Source organism: Acipenser ruthenus, chromosome 23 (genome assembly GCF_902713425.1).
Source record: "Acipenser ruthenus chromosome 23, fAciRut3.2 maternal haplotype, whole genome shotgun sequence".
In the NCBI taxonomy this organism is placed as follows: domain Eukaryota; kingdom Metazoa; phylum Chordata; class Actinopteri; order Acipenseriformes; family Acipenseridae; genus Acipenser; species Acipenser ruthenus.
Window position 1 is genome coordinate 18,884,361 of NC_081211.1, and position 24,539 is coordinate 18,908,899.

Below are 24,539 nucleotides of genomic sequence, written 5' to 3' on the forward strand. Positions count from 1 at the left end.
GTTAGTTCTCATTCTCTGAATTTGAAAAAAGAATAAAAAATACAGCACGATATTGAATGTCTCTACACAAGTTACATTGTTTTACATTCTGGGATAGTTATTTGAGTTTTAGTGGCATGCAGTTCAAACCTGAACCATCTGGCATTTACATTGTAATGAAGATGTTCATTATGAGGGATCTACCATGCCCCAGTTAGACAGTGATGGACAAGAACACTATGTTTAGTATCCATAGTTTATTTTACAGTAATGTATATTAAAGCATTACTATTAAGCCATTATTAGAACGCCCTCAAAACCTGCTTCATAAATAACGTAGCAATTTATTCTATGTGACTTTTAACACCTATGTAGGTACGGCATTATTATGCTTAGTTAAAACTATTTGTAGCTTGTCCAAGACAAAAGTAAATTGTTTTTACCTGTAGAAATACATACTTGTAGATGTATCTGAACAAATATCACATAAACACCATATGGGGAAAAAAAAAAAAGTAATCCCTTCTGTTCTGTTTCCTGAGCTTTAACAATGATTGCAGATGTGACATATCTTGTCTTTATGAATCTGTCTCACAATAACTTATGACAAGGAATTACTCAATGACAAGAAGAATATCCCATTTATTTAAAATAACATCAGAACTGATTGTATCAAGCCAATAATCGAAAGCTACTCTTACATGTATGAAATCTAAGACAGCTGAAGCAGAAGCAGTAGTAGAAAGCTCATGGCTTTTGGCTCAGTTGCTGAAAGTGTTAAATAGCACACAGACGACAAAGAGACAGAACACATACTGTTCAGAAGCAGTACAAAGAGATGCATACTAAATGGGTTTTAAAAATTGGCAAACCAGGGTAAACCATTTAATTTTCATGAGAAAAGTTTGGTAAAAGTGCGAAAATATCATGGTAAACTTTTATAAGGATATATAGTCCTGCAATGTCGACAGTTAAATCATTTCCTAGATATTTCTACATGTGAGGACTCAATAGACTTTACCTTTACAGACAGAGCTTCACCCCCTTAGACAATTGTGCTGTAAATGAATACTGAAATTGCAACTGAAGTTACTGCAACAACAGTGTTCCAATCTGCTTGCACTCCAGGACCCACAATTGGCTCACTGAAGAAAGATGATGGAAGAACAGAATGTGATTTAGACCTTCAAAAACTCTCAAATACACTATTATTTGATTTAACAAAAAAGACTGCAAACAGTGTATTATTTTCAGTTACTACAACTGTAATTGCATTTGCCTGTTTTCATTAACATTCTAGTGTAGCCTTAATTATTTTTAAAAGTTACTGTATACATTTTACACTGCCAGTTAACAAGACAGACTGTCTAACACAAATCGATACAGAGTTAATGACTGAGGACTGGAACCCTGGCCTCTGAGACCAACCCATTGTCTGTAATGCAACAAAGAGCATGGACACCATTTGCACATCCTTATAATACTCAACTACCAGAGAGAATTCCCTACACACTCCCCTCATAGCAAAGCTCATTCTCAAGCACAACCACGCACTTATCCACGTCCTCTTGCCAATGATGCAGGTAAGATAATACTGAACTTTGTAATTGGCTTCAGTTAACTGATTAAAATGTGAAGCTGCTGTGGATTTGTTTACTGTGGTTCCCACTTGAATCAGGAAGATCAAATAATACAGTAAAGTACAGAGTACTGTATCTGAAAGTCTATTAACCGAACCGTCAACTAACTGGACCACTACCTAGAGCCAATTAAATGGTTCTGCAGGCTACAAAGATGCTTTTAAAGTAGGCAAGGCTAGGAGCTTGGAGTAGCTTCTGATTTTGCAATGCATTATTTCACAGTTATTAACATCAATACTATAAATGAAAAAAAAGTATCTACATATACATACATAAATACATACTGTATGTACATACACTCATGTTAAAAAGAAAGGCGTAAGAAAAGGCTTTTCTTGTGTATTGAATAAAGCCTCACAAAATCTATCAGGGAAGAAGAAAAAAAAATAGCACTCAATAACAAAACTAGTGTGACATCGTTTTGGATTTCTAGCAGTTTAGTATCTCCAACAGTTTAGAAGGAGGAAGAAGGAGGAAGCTAGAGTTGGACCAACATTCTAGAAACATATCAGGCTAGATTCCTGTTTACAAATTAGCAGGGATGTGTGAATGTACAGTGCTGTGCAAAAGTTTTAGGCAGGTGTGAAAAAATGCTGTAAAGTAAGAATGCTTTCAAAAATAGACATGTTAATAGATATAGATATAGATAAAAATATATTTATCAATTAACTAAATGCAAAGTGAGTGAACAGAAGAAAAATCTAAATCAAATCCATATTTGGTGTGACCACCCTTTGCCTTCAAAACAGCATCAATTCTTCTAGGTACACTTGCACAAAGTCAGGGAATTTGTAGGCATATAGTCAGGTGTATGATTAAACAATTATACCAGACAGGTGCTAATGATCATCAATTCAATATGTAGGTTGAAACACAATCATTAACTGAAACAGAAACAGCTGTGTAGGAGGAATAAAACTGGGTGAGGAACAGCCAAACTCAGCTAACAAGGTGAGGTTGCTGAAGACAGTTTACTGTCAAAAGTCATACGCCATGGCAAGACTGAGCACAGCAACAAGACACAAGGTATTTATACTGCATCAGCAAGGTCTCTCCCAGGCAGAAATTTCAAGGCAGACAGGGGTTTCCAGATGTGCTGTCCAAGCACTTTTGAAGAAGCACAAAGAAATGGGCAACGTTGAGGACCGTAGACGCAGTGGTCGGCCAAGGAAACTTACTGCAGCAGATGAAAGACACATCATGCTTACTCCCCTTCGCAATCGGAAGATGTCCAGCAGTGCCATCAGCTCAGAATTGGCACAAAACAGTGGGACCCTGGTACACTCATCTACTGTCCGGAGAAGTCTGGTCAGAAGTGACCTTCATGGAAGACTTGCGGCCAAAAAGCCATACCTCCGACGTGGAAACAAGGCCAAGCGACTCAACTATGCACGAAAACACAGGAACTGGGGTGCAGAAAAATGGCAGCAGGTGCTCTGGACTGATGAGTCATAATTTGAAATATTTGGCTGTAGCAGAAGGCAGTTTGTTCGCCGAAGGGCTGGAGAGCGGTACACGAATGAGTGTCTGCAGGCAACAGTGAAGCATGGTGGAGGTTCCTTGCAAGTTTGGGGCTGCATTTCTGCAAATGGAGTTGGGGATTTGGTCAGAATTAATGGTCTCCTCAATGCTGAGAAGTACAGGCAGATACTTATCCATCATGCAATACCATCAGGGAGGCATCTGATTGGCCCCAAATTTATTCTGCAGCATGACAACGACCCCAAACATACAGCGAAAGTCATTAAGAACTATCTTCAGCGTAAAGAAGAACAAGGAGTCCTGGAAGTGATGGTATGGCCCCCACAGAGCCCTGATCTCAACATCATCGAGTCTGTCTGGGATTACATGAAGAGAGAGAAGCAACTGAGGCTGCCTAAATCCACAGAAGAACTGTGGTTAGTTCTCCAAGATGTTTGGGCCAACCTACCTGGCGAGTTCCTTCAAAAACTGTGTGCAAGTGTACCTAGAAGAATTGATGCTGTTTTGAAGGCAAAGGGTGGGCACACCAAATATTGATTTGATGTAGTTTTTCTTCTGTTCACTCACTTTGAATTTTGTTAAGTGATAAATATAAACTATTAACATGTCTATTTTTGAAAGCATTCTTACTTTACAGCATTTTTTCACACCTGCCTAAAACTTTTGCACAGTACTGTATATGTTTATACTGAAGACCTTGGTAATTACCGACAAGAATAAAACAGAAGCAGATTTTCATATTTGCCAACAGCAATGGAAAGATCCCACCCGTTTTGGTAAGTGATGGAGTGTGTAGAGGTTCATTAGTCAATGCTGCAATGCACAACATAGCTCATGGATCATATTTTATGCAGGGACTCAATGGGGAAAGGTGGTTTTAGGTCACATTAATCCACAAAGCTATGAAATGGCAATTACATTCTTGACAGAAGCTAACTTTGTGAGCTCGAGTGCAGGCTATTATAAACATACATCTATCCTAATAAATATGTATAGCTTTTGAAAAGTTAATAAGTTGATAAGTTCTAACCTTTGTTGTTGAAGTAAGACCACAAGCAAAAATAACTAATTGATTAATAAAAATCTCAACACAAAACAAAAAAAAAGAGATTCTGAAAGGTGTTGGAGTAGATTCGTGGCCTTTTGATAATGAACTTGTCATTCACAGACGGGACCAAAATGACCAAGGATGAAATTGTATTAAAAGGCTTTGGTATTGGAAAATAGTGTGTGGTTTTGCATTGCATAATAATTTATTGGTTAAGCTTCTTAAGTGTCACTTTAGAAAAAAAAAAAAAATGTTTACGTTGAGGAAGAAGTGTTGGGAGCTGAATGTCTCTGTTAATAGCAGGTTACAACTACTGTGTTTATCAAAAGAGAGGCAAACTTATGATTCAGTCTTGCTTTGTGTTGTTGCTCCCCACGAGAAAAAACACATCTTTTACATCTTGGCAATTTTTCTAATTCACTAATTAGTCAGAAAGCCAGGATTAATGCACACGATGCTGAAAATAAGCATGTGCTTTAAAATAGACAGGAATGCATCATCTATGTAGATTTGACAGACATGAATTAAGAAAACTAAGCTAACACAAATCTGCTGGTCTGTCAGCCCTTTGATTTATGAAAAAAAAACCCTATTGAATTTATTTAAATATTTATTAAATATGTTTTTATTTTTGTTCTCCTCAGCATTTGCAGGATAACCAGCGTAATGCCGATACCAGACAAAATATTTTCCTCACATAATTCTTTGCTCATTTGCTTGGTCACACTCCTTTCAACAAGGAGAAAAGAAAAAGAAAAAAGAAAGATGAACTTCGAAATGAGATTGCAATTGCAGTTGGGTATCAGATGTTAAAGTGCTTTCAAGACTGTAGTAGTATCAAGCTGTGGGAGACTGCACCCAACTCTATCTACAGTGATTTACAGCAATGTAAACTGCTTTTTTTCTAGTGTTTATCACAGGCAAAGAATGATAGTGCTCTATAATGAAAAAGTATTGTTTTGCTCACAGGCTACTGAAATGTACTCAAAAGATTTTTACAGCTCTGACTCCTCTAATGACAGACTTATCTCTTTTGCCCTTTGAAGGCTAGGCTGGTCTTGCAAAGAAGGCTGCACCTCAGATTTATTCTTGAGTCTCTTGAAGGCTTTATGGTTCAGTGCAGAACAATTTGGAGGAAAATGCTCTACAAAGACAGAAAGTCACGCAGGCACTAATGTAACTTTCCAGCTTTACACATGCTGAAGACTTTTTCTTTAGGTTTTCAAATGGGAATAGTATTATTATATTGTTATGTTCTAAATAAATAAACCAAATGACAGTTTTAAATTCTAGTTTATTTGAAGAAATATTAGTGTAAAATGTTCACCGAATTATAGCTGAGTTCTAAGGCCTTGGCTATTCTTTTCATTGGTTTGCCCTAGCACTCCTTTAATGTGGAGCAGAGGGGTTTTGTACTTGGGAGTCACTAACATCATTCATCTCCAGTCACATTTACCAAATTTACTGAGCGGTTAGAACTAATATTGCAGGCTTGATGCTCCAAAAACCACCATGAAGAAGAAGCTGAAACAGCCTCAGTAATTCTGGTTTATCCAGGATCTCAAAATCAACAACGCTCTTCCAAGCACTCTCACAACAGCCAGGTTCTTGCTGATTCAAATCTCTCCCAAGTACAGTTTAAGCTCTTCAAACTTCAATTTTGATTGAAATCTAACCAGCTCAGGTTTCTGGCTCGGCAATGTCACTCCAGGCTTAAGTTTGGAAAAGATCCTCCAATGGTTTAAACAAACCAATTTATGCTAAGCACTTCCCAGTTGAGGTTGGCATGTGGTATGTGATTACTGAGGAAATTACTAAACGAGGTGGTAATCATTGAGAATGGTCAAGTAACTTCCTCCATTCAGATTCTATTAATTGCTAACATGCCCCATTATAAACAAAGAAAGATTAAGAATGTTTATTGTAGGGACTCAGCATGTGCAGGGGAACCTGCTGTATGTCATTTGACTTAATAAACCAAGGCATAAATTAAATCAATGTTTAAAGAGCCACCACAATTATTCTTTATATTGGTTTTATCAGTGTCATAATTTAGATGTATTCCATGTCGTTGTATCCAATAATATCTTCTATGTATGCTACTGTATAACATACCTTCAAAAGCTTTCTGAATGTAATGTCTAAAGCTACAGTTTAGGGTTTTCCACATGACTGATTCTGAACAATGAAGGGAGTCTGGGAAGGCAACAAAGTGAATTAAATATAAATTACAATTACAATTTGTGTCAATTACAACCCAGTCATTTTTTTGTCAATTTGGAAATTTTAGTCTATCTAAAATATCTTGTCCTGTCAACATACATCATTTTCTATTCGACTGCTTTAATATTAGATTAGAAGAAGGAGGCTGCAGACACACGGAAACAAAGCATCTAAAAAGGAAAGGAGTGCATTTGAAACAACAAGGATTTCATTCAAAAACAACCAGTTGAGGTCAGATGCTCTCAATGCCTTCCAGTTAAAATATCTGTCAAAGAGTTATAATAGTTTCTTTCAGTATTACTATATACAATCATCTTATGAACAAAAAAAGAAATAACGAATTCGGCACATTTTGATTTCGGGGTTCACACCAGTAAAAAAAAAAAAAAAAAAATCCACAAAATTCAGATTCCATAGCAGCCAGATGCCAATAGCTGAAGTACAAAAGATGGTGAAGAAGAGGAATAACTAGTGTGATGCTGATGAAGCCAGAAGGGGGGAATACAGGACTAAGGGTGAGGAAAGCAAAGAGCTAAACCGCCTTAGGCAAGAAACGACAAGGAGGCAAACTAGTCCTGACAAACTGATATGAGGACTGATATTATGAGAATACGGAGCACAGAGGAGCTGTTAGGAATGAGCCTGATGGACGTGTTGAGAACACAGAGGCCTAAGGCAGAAAGCAAGCTAAATTGAACAGACCTGTCGATGGCATAAGAAACAAGCACAGCATGTGTAGATAAAAAGTAGGATGAGAATAAAAGTAAACATACAGATCTATCGTCAAAGTAAAAGGTACAAGCAAACAGGAAGTTTGAATAGGCAGGCATGGAGCCAACATAGGAAAGGACATTCAATTTGTTCACTTTCTGATCGAGAGGCACATTATGACAATATAAATCTGAGTAGAGGTATTCCAATTTCCAATATAGACAACATCCTGTTATAATATGACATCACAATATCCAGAGCCACGCTGGACTATTTGTAAATTCAACACATTGCTTTTATGCAAGAGATCAATCCAAATTTCCCATTGAAAAAAAAACATGTGTCTTCTCTCTTTGTAGATTTATAGATATATAGCTAGACGGTATCAACGTTCTGCCATCTATTAATAATCGGTCACTTGTTGTGGCATCTTGTGGTTTATTTAGTAGTAGCTCTGTATTCTTGAGAGGTGCTGTTCCACTATTTAATTACTGCAGTCTTCTGAAGTCAATGTCCATCAAGCATCACAAGTCTTCTACTAGTTTTCACTGGGGGTGACTGAGCAATCATATGTATGGGAGCAGTATCACCATTAAACACAGCTTGAGACAACAAGTGCTGGTCGGCAAACAATGGTCAGGATCACTCAAAATTACAATTTATTCTAATGCTGTGGTGCACCTTTTGAGAAAAAAATAGATTTAAATTGATTGCTTTAAATGGATTGTGCTTTGAATGGGTCCCCAGACCAGCAAAAAATCTCCATGCTTTACTGCTGGGTGAAAATGTTTCATTGAGAATCTCTGTGCTGTTCTCCAATTCCCAACGCCTAAATCAGAACTGCCAGTTTTTGTCAGAGAGACTTCAGTAGGACAGGGTCTTCACATGTTCATTTGTTCACTTTTCAACTTCATAGAACTTGCAGATTATAAATTCTCATTTGTTTGGATGTGCAGACTTCAGTAAGTTTCCCACTGTCCAACAACCTGCCTCCACTGAAAGTCGATTAGTTTTGTCGACCATGCTGGCTGTGACATGCTGCTTCTAACTGTGGGTCTGTAGATGAATGGGCTGCTTTTGTGTGCTCTGTTTAAATGTGCAATATGCTTCTAAGCAGACGTCCATCCAGCACAGCATCTATTTATTCATAATGTATGTATGTACTAGAATAATATTGCTCTATTTTTATTCTTCAGGCAAACATATTTTCAATTATCAGGCTATTTCAACAGGAAAAAAATATATATCAGCTTATTAACACCACATTCTTTTTATCTGCTAATTGCAACAGTGTTATTCATTATAGTAATTAAAGTCATGAAAAATGCCTTCAATAATTCACACAGCATGCCAATAATAAAAAAAATATTCAAAGTGACTTAATTACATTTGGGAATAATCTAAAATAATATATAACCTTGGAGATTGCACAGTTTTCAGTTATTCTTTTCCTTAATAATGGATATTTATAACATATTTTAGAATTCAATCCAGTGACCAATTCAGAGGCCAATTAGCCTCCAGCTTATTTCAGATGGAAGATACCTGCTGAGACGTCAGTCCATCAGCTGATTCAAATCAATCTGTACGTTTCATTTTCCAGTTATTTCATTTTCAAGTTAATTTCTTTTCACGCTATATGAATGCTTGTTTTTATTATTAAACTATTTATATTTTTCTAAAGAAGGGTACATGCAAATCATAGGCCAACAAAAAGGTACATTCCGTTTTTAAATGTCTTAAACAAAGAAGAGAAAAATAATTGTCTAATAGTGACGCTTTCCACTCAATGAGGGGGTGAGCGGTTAACAGTGCTGAAAGGGACTCTTTACCACCCCTATGAAAGAAGGTGTGGAGGAAGTGTTGCTGTGGTTCGTCAGTGTAGCCAGCTCTGGGAGATGCAGGTGACTAAGACAGGGGATTGCACAACAGTCCATATTATTTACTTGAAAGAGCCATTTAGTTTCAGAAAACTGTCTTTCTCCTAGTTGAAATCAACTCTGAGAAACCAGAATAAACTCTTTCTGTCTAAACTTCTACTGCCTTTTAATCTTAAATTCAGTACATTTCAGCTGATATTGACATGTAAAGGCAATCAATCTAAATACAAGAGACACTTGCGGCCAAAGCCCAGATAACTGGTCCAGACGGATGGATGCTATCACCAAGTCAGAACACTCAAAGAATAGCTGAGACTCAATTGAGGCCAGTTGTACATTTCATGGATATTTTTCAAATAGAAAAAAAACAGATCCAAATAACATTTTAGTGACCTTACTAGAAGAACACTCCAGAGTTTTCTTTTAAAGAAGTCTTTCAAGATCCACATATCCTTGTGCTTATTCAAAAACAGCTCTGCATTTCTGAGTTTAAATGGTAACCCTTTATTTGAATACACCACTCGTATATGTCTTTGATCTGAAGAGTTCTCTGAAAAGTTCTCAGAGTTCAACAAACATACTGTATATGAATAATCAAGTATCAGCACCTGGTTGCCAAGGGAATGTTTACACACATCATACGCTGAAGGCAAAGGATGAGGTTACCTGGTGATGCTGCTTGATTATTTAATTTATTCAATGCCTTGGATAATAAAGTTCACATTTCCTTCTGTGTAAAGAACTTTAGAAACAAAACTGAGAGGTACTAGGTTTGAAATTAACCATGGCAAATTATATGAAAACTTGTATACACCTTCATAATGGTGGGGGAATAAAACACCCACAATTGCACATTTATAACCAACAATTAATTATAAACAAATTGTTTATTGGGTTAGGGAGTTCTATCGTAATTTTAAAAGCTTAATAAATATATAATGTATTATATATTGTGCGGAGTAGTGCTTAGGGCTCTGGACTCTTGACCGGAGGGTCGTGGGTTCAATCCCAGGTGGGGACACTGCTGTTGTACCCTTGAGCAAGGTACTTTACCTAGATTGCTCTAGTAAAAACCCAACTGTATAAATGGGTAATTGTATGTAAAAAAAAGAATGTGATATCTTGTAACAATTATAAGTCGCCCTGGGTAAGGGCGTCTGCTAAGAAATAAATAATAATAGTAATAATAATAATAATAATAATAATAATAATAATAATAATAATAATAATAATAAAGTGTTACACACATGGTATACATGTATAATAACTAACAACTACAAACACCAATGGCACTGGAAACGTATGTATTTATAGCCTACAATCATACATACTAAAATACAAACAAAAGTAGATTATTTAGTCATTGAGACAGGAAGTGATGTATGTGACCTGCGACAATTAAGCTTTTTAACGAAAAATGCGTTCATTAACGACCTCATCAACTCAATTTCAAAGCAATAACGGATTGATTTGATGAAAACATTTTGTTTGAAAATTACTTGCTACCAAAGCTCTCGTTACTATACCACGAGTTCGATACAATAACGCAGGTTTTTGAATATTCTGCCCTGTGTTTCTTGTGCAATATTAGCATCATGCATAATAACGGAAGGCACTGTACAAGAATCCGTCCTCTAAATTATAACATGATAATAAAATCATGACGGTTTCAGGGGTTGTGAATTCACAATTGTGGCGCCCATATCAAATCGAGTACCTGGTCTCAAGTGGCACGTTGCTGTTGAGGACCCAGCTGTCCTGCAGCTGCACAGACTCGGGGGTGGTGGGCACATCGTTGGGGGCAGAGGCCGGCGCGTGGGTCTGGTTCCGCCGGTTGGTCAGGGAGTTCCTGTTGAGGGAGTTGGCAGAAGAGTGGTGATGTGACAGCGTCTGGTGGTTGTGTGGTGGGGGCAGAGGCGGCCTCAACGTCGACTGGCTGTGGTGATTGGGAGGGCCTGGAGAAAGACAGATTAAAAAGGTATTGACATAAACAAATTCAACTCACAGATCAACAACAAAATAAATACGAATGTATATTATTCTTTATGAATGCACCATAAAAAAAAAGAAACAAAGTAAATATGAGATTTTATTACTGCTGTTTTGAGCATCCGTAAAACCTAATGATTTCACTATGTAACACATTTTTTGTTCCTGGGTAGTAAGTGTTATTTCCAAATTGCTTATGCCTCAAAAGTATAGAAAATGGCTATTATTCCCCATAAACTTTGCTTTTGTGACCAGGACAGTGATATTTTGAAATTTACCTATTTCCAATGAGAAAACGGGCGAATTTGTGTCTTTTCGTTCACAAAGTCAGAAAAAAACAACATATGAATCCAAATTAACATGTATTTATACTAAAGTAATACAAAAATGACTACAAAAGATTTAGAAGTGAGTAGTTTTTCGAGATTTACGATTATACTGTAAATCACTTTCACGAATCAGCCCCCAAATGTAGTCTCCCATCATGTTCTCGTTATACTGTCGCGGCGTTATACTATACTTGGTAGCGGCGTTCAAAGTCCAGTATATCCTGGTGGAAGCACTCGCCTTGCTCCTCCGAGTACCCTCCCATGTTCTCCTTGAATTTATCAAGATGAGCATCAAGGATATGGACTTTGAGGGACATCCTACAGCCCATTGTGCCGTAGTTCTTCACCAGAGTCTCAACCAGCTCCACATAGTTTTCTGCCTTGTGATTGCCCAGGAAGCCCTGAACCACTGCAACAAAGCTGTTCCAAGCAGCTTTCTCCTTACTAATGAGCTTCTTGGGGAATTCATTGCACTCCAGGATCTTCTTTATCTGTGGTCCGACGAAGACACCGACTTTGACCTTTGCCTCAGACAGCTTAGGGAAGAAGTCTTGAAGGTAGTTGAAGGCTGCTGACTCCTTATCTAGAGCTCTGACAAATTGTTTCATAAGGCCCAATTTGATGTGCAGTGGTGGCATCAGCACCTTCCGGGGGTCCACCAGTGGCTCCCACTTGACGTTGTTCCTTCCCACAGAGAACTCGGTCCGCTGTGGCCAGTCCCGCCAGTGGTAGTGCGCCTTGGTGTCCCTGCTGTCCCAAAGGCAAAGATAGCAGGGAAACTTGGTAAAACCGCCTTGGAGACCCATCAGGAATGCCACCATTTTGAAGTCTCCTATGACCTTGATGTCATCTCAGAAAAATGCAGATATGTATCCACTTAGGCAGCTGGAACTAAACTGAACTGGTGGGCTTAAGGCCCCTGTATTTATACCACTATTTATATTACTGGAAAGTTCTAGAAAGTTCTAGAAGTTACTCCAAGTTTACTCAGCACTGAATCTATCTGGAATGTTCTGGAAAATAGGTAAATTTCAATATATCACGGTCCTGGTCACAAAAGCAAAGTTTGTGGGGAATAATAGCCATTTTCTATACTTTTGAGGCATAAGCAATTAGGAAATAACACTTACTACCCAGGAACCAAAAAAAAAAAAAAAAATTGTTACACGGTGTTATCAAGCTTGTCTGGACAGCTGATGTATATCAATGTCAAACTGCGGTTGGCAAGTAGCAAAGGAGTGACTAAAATACCACACTAGTTCATGTATGGGGGTTATTTAGTTAGTTAGTTAGTTTTCAATAGTTTGTTTTGGAAGGGATTAGAGTTACTTCACCTGTTAGATAAAATTACAATAATCTCTTAGTTAGGATACCCATAATTCCATGCTTCTAGACCACATTTAAAAAGACAGCTCCATATTATTATGCATCTGCTTCAAACCTTCTAAATGGTTTATACATTTTGATCAACAAATCTAAATAAAGTGATTTATTATTTAGGAAATGTTAATATTTTTCTTAAATTGTCATTAGTTCAATAATGGTGTTTCCCAAAATTCTAAATAACCAATAAAGCAATAAACAGACTTATTAAGAAACTCCAAAAATACCTTTTTAAAACCAAGGGGAACCCTATTTAAACAAGAAGATTCAACAAATCATAGCCAGGTAAGAATAAAGTTTTAATCCTTGTGAATATACCTATTTGTTAGACACTACCTTTTTTAAAATAAGACTTTTTTTTGTCAGTGTACGTTAAATACCCACGTTTAAAACACTGAATTACTTATTCCAACATTATTTAAACTGCACTGACAGACAAGACAAAACCCATCTAATAAACCACTAAAACTAAATTGCCTAAGTATGAAACTTCACAAACGCCTTGAAGCCTGAAGCACACAGTGACCAGCGCTCCGATTCTTAATGCTTTTCATGAATTCTTCTTTTAAAGACGTACACAACACATCACTTGTTGCTTTGCTATTCTTTTGTATTATTATTATTATTATTATTATTATTATTATTATTATTATTATTATTATTTCACACAATAGTTGGCTATTTCCATTATGCTGCACATTTATTTTTGTAAAATAAAATGCAATAAAGATAAGGTTTGAAGTGCTTCTCTGAGTATTAGTCATGCAGAGGGTTGAACTGGCAGTGCCTGACCAAAAGCTATACTATTCTCTTAAGCCTCCTTCCATACTTAATATTCTGTATAACTACTGTCCATGCTTCACATTCAAAGAATCTCTGCTTGGCTGACTACCAGAAAATACCTGATTTAAGCAGTCAAACTGTCCGGAAATGTTATAGGATAGAAGATAAACTCTGTTTGTATACTTTACAGAACACACGGTCTCACTTGAAACAAAAATCCCACATGTATTTCATATTCTGCTTTGGCAATGAATGTGGAATAGGGTTTTTCTTGTGTGCTTCTTTAAAAGTTGGGGATGAGATTTCATTCTTCTGGGCTTTCATAATCAGACTGATTGTAACTCAAGTTACTGTTAAAAAATACAACCATACACATCCTCAGTAAGAACATAAGCAATACAGATGTCAGGATCATTAATTGTAGGCCACCATGACATTGGCTGCATGTGGAACTGCATATTATAACAAAAGTCCATGATCTGTTTTATACAAATCAGACACATGGTTTCCAATGAATTATCCATCAGGTTTTAATATAAGGTGGGGTACTATCTCTGCGTTTACATGGCTGACTGAAATCAAGCTCATCCCAAAGGTGCTCAATTGCATTTCTTTGATGAAACAGGGTACTGTAGTCCATGCTGTCCCATCTACAGTTGCAGTATCAGCAATGATGCATTTGGGACTCAACAAGAACACTAATATTCACCTATATAGTGAACAACTACTTGTCAGTTTCCAGCTCAGGCTCTCATACTCCTCACTTAGTTCTACCACCTGGAGGCAATTTCCAAGTGTATATCTCATTGTAAACATTTAATTTGGTATATTATCACTGTCTGAATGCTGGAGTCAATGACAGCTTTTTTGGCCACTGAAATAAGCAGCGGCTGCTATCCACGGAATCATTAATTCACTGGATTCATCTTCTAATCACAGAGCTTTACAGTATAAACACAAGACCTGACTGTGACCATTCACAACGAAACAATATGGTTTCAGGGTTCAAAATGAATTGATTTGATGAAGTGTCCCTTTTGTTTTAGGTTGCACAATCAAGCAAATTGTCTGTCGTGTTTCAAAACTGAAGAACAACACACAGCACCGGCTACAGTGCAAATGGGACTCAATGACTGATTAACATGTTATGCAGATCTTTCACATGTATTTTGTAATATATAAATGCTGCATATCCCTGCAGCGTGTCCATTTCACTGTCAATGACAGGTGCTTGTTTGATAGGTGCTTCTGTATCCAAGGCTACAGACATTTTCAAAAGAGATGTATGGGTAACTCTGCGTCCGGTTTCCACCACCAAATTAAGGTGCACTGAGAAAAAGTTTATCTGTCCAGAACAAATTAAACACCTTGTAGTATTATCACTTCAAATCATTGCCCTTGACAGTGCTAACAGTGTTATGGCAGGTCTTTATACTGTATTTCTTTTTGTCCAGCCTTTTGTATTTCCTAAAAAAAAAAAAAGAAAAAAAACTTTTCCATCGGATCACAGAGCAAGAAATAAAGGTTATAACATCTTATCCTACTTTTATTTGATTTGACTACAATAAAATGCATCATTACCCTTCCCATTACAGTTTAGAAAGGAGCCTGCTGCCCAGCTTAGACTTTTAAAATGTATTTCTTCTTACTCTGTATGCGTATCTAACGGAACAAAACAAACAAAAAAAAGGATTGAGATGAATGTAGAAGCCATACAGTACAACTGGTGATATGCCTGGAATGAAAAGAAGCTGCCTGAAGGATTATCGCTATTGGGGTAACCTAGACTAACCTTGAAAAAAAACACCATCAAAAAAGCAAACGATGAAATAAGAAAAAGGCTGGCCCTCCAATTTAAAAAGAAATGGCAGAGATCTGGGCAAACTGATACTTGACGCTGCATTTATTTCTTCTGGCAGAGTAGGAAAAAATATTCCAATGGTTTTATAGTATAAATATTCCCTTCCTGCATCTCTAATGGGATCCCGTGGTGCTATTTACATAAAACATATTTCAGAATGGAATGCATAAGAGCAGATACAATCACTATAATATGAAAGCAGTAAGCTGTAATCAGTTTTAAGGATTTGATGGCTGTATTGGAGAAGTGACTTGAGAAATGTTCTATCGTCATTTTTTTTTTTTAGGTGTATCTGGCAAGAATATTATTTTTAATTCATGAGCTATCTCTGTAATAGACAAAGCTGGGGATTAATAAAAATAGTATTTTGTCAATCACAGCTGCTCTGAACATAAAAAAAGTAAAATCTGAACAAGACTTACATTTTAATCTGTGTCTTCTCAATGCAGTGTTGCTCATTATAGGTATGTTTGGTGTATTTTAGCTGTTCAGCATCAATCATTATTGGAAGCTTAGAGATATGCACAATATGCTTGTTAATTGCAAGAGCGTGTCAGTTTTCTACCCTGAAATGTATAGTACAGGTTGTACACATCTCCCAGCATTTATTAAGCCCTTTTCACTGTTCTATAATTACTAAAGGTGTTTATATTCCTTGAGACAACATTATGATGTCTAAATAACAGACTTGCTTTGTATTTAACATTTTTAAAAGCAGCATTTTCCCAGAAGGCTGTGTAAAGAAAACAATTTCTTTACAAAGATGTGTAGATGGTGTAATAAATCATTTTTCGGTTTCAGTTAATGTCTATATCTCTTCATAACCTGTCTATCTGTCTTCTCAACCTATCTAACCCTAACCCTCTTCTCAACCTCTGACTTTCACCCTGGAGCCAGAAGCCAATGCTTGAGAGCAGATGGGAATAAAATAAGCAACAACAATAATAGTCCCCACTCCCATTCATCACATTTGAATAAAAAATAATAAGCAAACAAACATACAAAACAGCACAAACTTAATCAAAGGCTTATGATCCTGTTTATGCATTCAGAATAACTTCTTTTTAAAGGCTTTGCATGTTCTGTGTCTGTATTCTTAATAATTGATTTTTTTTTTCAAGAGGCAACATTTTTATGTTTGTTTTGTCTTAAGCAGATTCGTTTTGAATTCGAATTATTAAAAGCTTTGTATTTGAAGTGCATTGTTTAAGCATTCCTTCAGGATTAACTGCACGTTTCTCTTATCTACCATGCAGTTTTAATCCGAAAGAATATTGAAAAATCATTTTTGACGGCTTGCATTGTGTTTTAAAGGCGAGACAAACATGTTTGAGTTTACACATTCTACTTATTATAATCCTGCAGTTTTTGTGAGGGGGAAGAAAAATAACTTACTCATTTCAAATCGCAACCATAATATTTTAATGAATATGAAGAAATATGTATCACTGCATATTGTACAAGATTTTGGATTACTCTCTGCTTTTCTAATCTAAAACAAATGCACAGCATCACAATGAATTGAAAACTTTGTTCTACATGCAAAGCCACTTTTAATTAAAAGTGTGTATTTTGGTTTTATGTTTATTATTTATATAAATGATACTGTATGATCAGGAAAATGAATGTTAAATACATGTTGTTTTATAGCCCCCTTACATTACATTGTTATGATGTTTACGATCATTCAGAGGGTTTCTTACTGCAAATACTCAAATACATGGCAACAACTAGAACTAAACAGCTCTTGAACTCTTGAAAGTATCTTAACACACACTTATCAAGAACCACTCAGAATGGCTGCACACAACAAGTACAAATATATACAGAAATGCAATGACATTTGAAGACTGAAATGGAGGGTGACTGATAACCAACACAGGTATCCCATTGAACATTAGTGCTAATCAAGGTGTGTGAAACCACTCCTTAATCTTTTGTCTCTTTTGAATGGGGAGGATTATAACATGTACATCACCCAAGTATTAGAGCAGCATCGGGACACAGGGTCAGCATTACACTCTTTTAAAGGGTACTCAAATCTGACGGGGGGGGTGGGGGTGGGGGAGTGCTAACTATGAGCTAAATAAGAGCTGTATGTAGAAAATCGTATTCTTCCGATACATTTACTGAGGTGGTAATGTACTAAGGGACACAACACGTTTGCAGGGCTTCAGCTGTTTAGCTGACAACCTGTAAATTGCACCAGACAGATTTAAATGGTTTCTCCACAGCAGGTTTTTGAACAATAGTGAAAGATCTCATCAACACCCCCACCCCCACCTCAATAATGTCAGTGCCAATTTGAGAAATAAGCTGTGGAAGGCACAATGCCGGCTGTCATTTACAAAGAGACATTAGAACAATTGCTAGAAAGGCTAAAGAACGGATAAGCTGATCCGCCACTTGCCCTTTCTCCTAGAAGATGTTGACTGCTGCACGCAACAGCTTCACCAGCATTGGCAAAGGACCAAGAAAGCTATCTTAAATTGGGATTCTACATCTGAAGTGCTTTTGGAGTAAGAATACATTTCTGTCTCTATTTTATATGCTTTGCATACATAATTTCAGTCTTTGAGAATCTACCGTAAGATCAAATCCCTCATTTTTAACAGAGTGTAAACGGCAATCCTGGTCATGTAGAGTTACTTCAAGCCTAAACAGCAACACCCCACCACCCCACTCCATCTAAGTCACACCATATGCCACTGTGCTATTGATATTTAAGCACTGATTTATTATAACTGCTGCTGTAACAACAATAAAAAAAGTGCATAATCGGTAACTTGTTTACTGGACTTGTCTCTTATATTTTCAGTTTCCAAACCTTTAAAGAAGAGAAAAAAGAACTGTCTTTTAGAACTTTTTCTTGGTTATATAGTTTATGCAAAAACAGTCATTAATATTCACACCACTAAAGTGCTTGCTTTTCAAATACTGCAAAAAAAAAAAACACTCAAGTAGCTCTTGTGCTACGTGTCCACATTGGATTTTTTCCCCCAATTTCTTCCTAATTCCAAACTGAAGAGCTTTAGCAGAAGCCGTTGCAGTGTTTATTATCATCACAACTCAACTGATGAATACCTATTATACTCCAAGGCAGCATTTTCATTTAAATGTTTCTCATTATTTATGCACATATCCAGGGCAACTACATTTGAATGTCAGAAAAAGATCTCCTATTTCTTTTTTCATTTATTTTGATATTAGATTAATCTGAAACACAGGGTCTTTGTGAAGTCAGATGGACAACTGGAAAAGATTTATGTAAATGGAAACCAAACATGTTAAAGTGTGGCACGAGGCCAGACTTCTAAATGAGGTATTAGAGCATTATCAAGTGCTCCTTGACTTCTATATCTATATCTCCCTACATTCTGTTTGCTGCCTCTGCTGTATAATGCAATGCCACCAATTTCTGTTTTAAACACTATCTTTTTATATTTAATACAAATATATACATTTATTTATTTTAAATGTAGTATGCCCAATTATTTTACCCCATTCCTTTCTCTCCAATCACACAACAGCTCAGAAAAGTACACACTGCTCTGTAGTTTTCCATATCTTTAACGAAAAACTGACAAAAAATGGAAAAATGTGACATTTCTAAAATGAAATACTGTACTACTATAATGGCTTCTGGTACACTTTTGGGATATCATTTGGTAGTTTCTTTAAACACATAATGTTAAATAAAATATTTAAATTATGTTCATATAGTATTTTTAAATTATGTCTCAATCCTAAAATTCTAGGTGATGCAAAACTTTTGGCCATAGCTAGTACACAGACGCAGTAAGTAACACGCTTGGAATGCCTCAAACTGCTTTACAATTTCCATCCTCGATATCAAGCTTTGCTGTAAATTACCAACTTATGCAAATAAGGCAGCTTAGACAGCAAATATATTGCCATCCCTCTAGGATTTAATCTATGAAGTAATTTAATAAAAATAAAAAAAATTGAAAGAAATGGGAGAAAAAAGCTTTTGATTTACTGGAACGTATTTGTCACGGAGATGGCTGCTTCCGGAAGACACTGCTTCAATTGTATTTAAAAAATGATTTATGTGGGGATATTATACAAAATAGGTGTCTGACCACCCATTGGGCTATTGGACATAGAGAACAAAACAGATACAGACGTGCTCAAATTTGTTGGTACCCTTACAGCTCATTGAAATAATGCTTCATTCCACCTGAAAAGTGATGAAATTACAAGCTATTTTATGATGTATACTTGCATGCCTTTGGTATGTCATAGAATAAAGCAAAGAAGCTGTGAAAAGAGATGAATTATTGCTTATTCTACAAAGATATTCTAAAATGGCCTGGACACATTTGTTGGTACCCCTTAGAAAAGATAATAAATAATTGGATTATAGTCATATTTCAAACTAATTCGTTTCATTAATTAGTATCACACATGTCTCCAATCTTGTAATCAGTCATTCAGCCTATTTAAATGGAGAAAAGTAGTCACTGTGCTGTTTGGTATCATTGTGTGCACCACACTGAACATGGACCAGAGAAAGCAAAGGTGAGAGTTGTCTGAGGAGATCAGAAAGAAAATAATAGACAAGCATGGTAAAGGTAAAGGCTACAAGACCATCTCCAAGCAGCTTGATGTTCCTGTGACAACAGTTGCAAATATTATTAAGAAGTTTAAGGTCCATGGAACTGTAGGCAACCTCCCTGGGCGCGGCAGCAAGAGGAAAATCGACCCCAGATTGAACAAAAGGATAGTGCGAATGGTAGAAAAAGAACCAAGGATAACTGCCAAAGAGATACAAGCTGAACTCCAAGGTGAAGGTACGTCAGTTTCTGATCGCATCATCCGTCGCTTTTTGAGCGAAAGTGGGCTCCATGGAAGAAGACCCAGGAGGACTCCACTTTTGACAGAAAAACATAAAAAAGCCAGACTGGAATTTGCTAAAAATGCATATTGACAAGCCACAATCCTTCTGGGAGAATGTCCTTTGGACAGATGAGTCAAAACTGGAGCTTTTTGGCAAGTCACATCAGCTCTATGTTCACAGATGAAAAAATGAAGCTTTCAAAGAAAAGAACACCATACCTACAGTGAAACATGGAGGAGGCTCGGTTATGTTTTGGGGCTGCTTTGCTGCACCTGGCACAGGGTGCCTTGAATCTGTGCAGGGCACAATTAAATCTCAAGACTATCAAGGCATTCTGGAGCGAAATGTACTGCCCAGTGTCAGAAAGCTCTGTCTCAGTCGCAGGTCATGGGTCCTCCAACAGGATAATGACCCAAAACACACAGCTAAAAGCACCCAAGAATGGATAAGAACAAAACATTGGACTATTCTGAAGTGGCCTTCTATGAGTCCTGATCTGAATCCTATCGAACATCTATGGAAAGAGCTGAAACTTGCAGTCTGGAGAAGGCACCCATCAAACCTGAGACAGCTGGAGCAGTTTGCTCAGGAAGAGTGGGCCAAACTACCTGTTAACAGGTGCAGAAGTCTCATTGAGAGCTACAGAAAACGTTTGATTGCAGTGATTGCCTCTAAAGGTTGTGCAACAAAATATTAGGTTAGCGGTCCCATCATTTTTGTCCATGCCATTTTCATTTGTTTTATTATTTACAATATTATGTTGAATAAAAAATCAAAAGCAAAGTCTGATTAAATATGGAATAAACAATGGAGGATGCCAATTACTTTTGTCAGTTTCAAGTTATTTCAGAGAAAATTGTGCATTCTTCGTTTTTTGTGGAGGGGTACCAACAAATTTGAGCACGTCTGTATAAATGAGAAAAACTATTTGAAACCCCTTAAATGGACTGTAGCTAACAAGATCTTACAGTTCGTCTTATCTGTTGTGCACTGCCTTTTGTTATATAGATCTTAAATGTCAATTTTTGAAAAATAAAACAAAAAACAAATGTGCATTTTTATTTAAAAAACAAAACAAAACATGACATCTGATTTTACAGTTATAATGCAAGACATGCAGGGCAAACATATACCTAAAATGAAAAAGACCAGGTTTATTAAGCAGTCACCAAGATGGTTAAACAGAAGCTTTCCCTTTCAAGTACGAAATATAACCATTACAGCATGGGTGAGTGTACCAAAGCTGTCGCAAGGGTATGATTGCGGAATGACCAGAATGGTACAAGGCTAAGCCGAAGGCTGCCATGTGCGTTACCATTCGGAACCCCAGTAACAAGTAGCTAGGGTGAAAAAATTGATGGAGAGTTTCACTATGCCTGTGTTGTAAGGGTCGACTGGGAAGCCGACCTTAACACTCTAGTTCTAAAACCAGGGTTCTGAGGACCCACAACATTTAGTCCCGTAGAACCTAGTAAGTATGGGGAGTAGCCCACACCACCACATTGCATGTCCTCGACAGATGCACCCTGAAATAAAGCCCACAAAGTTACAAGGAGGGGCAAGTTGGCCAACTCAAAGTCTTGAAGGCACTACTGGTACAGAACGTGACCTTTGTCCTGACCTCTGTAAAAAATAAGCAGGCTTTTGCAATAGAGGATGCCTGCATCTCACTCACCTGCTTTGTGGAGGTGATAGCCAGCAAGAAGCCACTTTAAAAGATTTCAGCTCAGCTGAATGCAGGGGTTCAAATGGAGGCTTCATTAAGCAGCACGTTCAGCCTCCAGCGAGGAACAATGTCCTTCATAAGTGGACAAAGCCGCCGAGCCCCTTTCAAATTTGATCTTGACATGGCAAGCTGAAAGAGCTGCCAGATAGAACAGTAACATGCAGGGGGATTTGCCATGGGCATGGAGTCAGGACTGTGTCACATGCTCAGTGAGCAGCTTTATTATACAATATACAGGATTTGGGTCTTTAGGAGGTAAATACCCATTCGGCAATGGTTACATTTCGTACTTGAAAGGGAACTATGAAAGAGCGGATTACGAGGACTGCAAAATATCTGATGTATCAAGTTAATATTTTTTGATGTTTTCACCAGTAAGGACACAATATCTGCGCACTGTGACAGGCTAGCTTGTGTGGGTGAGGAGTTTATAGGAGTTTAAACCATCTATTCCTCCTGATTGCCTCCCCTGATTCTATTAGAGAATAAAAGACAAGCACAAATGTGACAATAGCCTAACAGGTGAAATAGTAGGGTCTAAAACACTGGGAACGTCTAAAAAACACTAGATGCTTTTAAATTAGTTCTACCCCATTTGGGAAAATGGTGTGCTAACAAGGGACGAGTCTTGATGGGCCCAATGGCCTTTTCTCATTCTCAAACTGTTTTTTAAAAAAAACTATTTAACGTGACAATATATTTTCTATCTGAAAGAGTAAAGAGTTTTTTTATTGCAATTACTATATATATATATATATATATATATATATATATATATATATATATATATATATATATATATGTATATTATATATATATATATAAATATATATATATATATATATATATATATATATATATATATATATATATATATATATATTGTGAGACAGCAGGGAGGGGGTTAAAACCTCTCTGCAGTAAAAACATGTGCGGAATGCACATTTGTCTGGGTTAATTGTTTTCTGTTAATTGTTTTATTGTTAATTATCACCTGCACCTGGCTATGATTGTAAATTGGAGCCAGGTGCAGGGTTTATAAGGAGAACAGTCAGTCTGCTCTAGGCTGCTGAGTAGAAGGAGGCAGGAGAGGTGCTCTGTCTCCGAGTAGCCAGAGAAGAAGTAAGTGCGGTGTGACACCAGTGTGTTTTGTAAGGACGGGAAAACAGCTCAGCTGTCCCGTGTTAGGAAGGGTGTTCCTGGAAGTTGAGTTAGTGCTCCAAGAGGAGCTAGGTGTTTATTTTGCTTTTGTATTTTGTGTGTTTTGTTTACTTTTGTGTTTATTAAAAATAGCGCACCAGCGCTTAAAAATCCATTTCATTGTTCTGGGTCATATTTTTAAAGGGGCAACGAACCCGAGTGAGTTGTGCTTTGTCACATATGGTGGAGAATGCGGGCAGAGTGTGTGGGCACCCCTACGACCCAGAAAATGGATTTTAAAGAATTGATCGTAATGATCAATCGTAACACCGCTGCTCAGAAAGAGCAGACAAAGAAGTGGAGACAGGAGTGGGGGCTACCGGATCCGGAGCCGACAGAGCTAGACCTGCTACTCCAAAAGTGGGAGCAAGCAAGAGGTACCCTGCTGACTCCAGCTCCAGAGCCCAGAGAGGAGGAGCCGCCGCTTCCAGAGCCCAGAGGGGAGGAGCCGCCGCTTCCGGAGCCCAGAGGGGAGGAGCCGCCGCTTCCGGAGCCCAGAGGGGAGGAGCCGCCGCTTCCGGAGCCCAGAGGGGAGGAGCCGCCGCTTCCGGAGCCCAGAGGGGAGGAGCCGCCGCTTCCGGAGCCCAGAGGGGAGGAGCCCAGAGGGGAGGAGGTGAAAAGCATACCTCCACCACAGCCCCGACCACCACCCCTACAGTCCTGTTCGGCGCCGCTGCGTCCAGTCCCTCACCCCTTGCTCCTGGACACCCTGCCGGTCTTCCTGGACCTCCCTGTGCTGGACCTGGAGCCCAGGAGTCTGCAGCACTGGCCACAGCTCTGCCCCTAGTTACCTGCTCCGCTCTCCCCGAGCACCCAGACGTCGCTGGGCTGCTGCCAGACGTCGCTGATGCTCCCCCTGTTAGCTGCTTCGCTCCCCCTGGGTGATCGGACATCACTGCGCCAGTTCCCAGGGGAAGACCTGTGTCCACTGCGGCATCCTCCAGTGCCCCGGCCTACGCTTCGGTCGGCCCTGTTAGCCCGGTGGGGTCCCGTGTCGCCGGTTTGCGGTCCCTTCCTGGCAGCGCCGGAAGGACCGACCCATCCTCAAGCCCGCCCGTGGAAGAGGGCGGCAATGGACATTGCTGGACTTGAGGCTGGGTGGTCTTTTAAGGGTGGAGGGAGGTGGCCGTGGTATGGCCGGTGTCTTGAAAAGACATGGGGGGGGATGTGTGAGACAGCAGGGAGGGGGTTAAAACCTCTCTGCAGTAAAAACATGTGCGGAATGCACATTTGTCTGGGTTAATTGTTTTCTGTTAATTGTTTTATTGTTAATTATCACCTGCACCTGGCTATGATTGTAAATTGGAGCCAGGTGCAGGGTTTATAAGGAGAACAGTCAGTCTGCTCTAGGCTGCTGAGTAGAAGGAGGCAGGAGAGGTGCTCTGTCTCCGAGTAGCCAGAGAAGAAGTAAGTGCGGTGTGACACCAGTGTGTTTTGTAAGGAC

The 24,539-nt window shown here is 38.2% G+C and overlaps 1 protein-coding gene across 4 annotated transcripts in view; it reads right to left on the reverse strand.

Moving 5' to 3' along the window:
- Nucleotides 1–24,539, reverse strand: part of LOC131699625 (teneurin-2) — an 842,004-nt gene that overhangs the window by 100,007 nt on the left and 717,458 nt on the right. For all 4 annotated transcript variants that reach the window (XM_058996766.1, XM_058996767.1, XM_058996765.1 and 1 more), the window contains one exon: nt 10,681–10,918. In XM_058996766.1, coding sequence (XP_058852749.1) covers nt 10,681–10,918 — 238 coding nt within the window. The remainder of the gene's footprint in view (nt 1–10,680; nt 10,919–24,539) is intronic.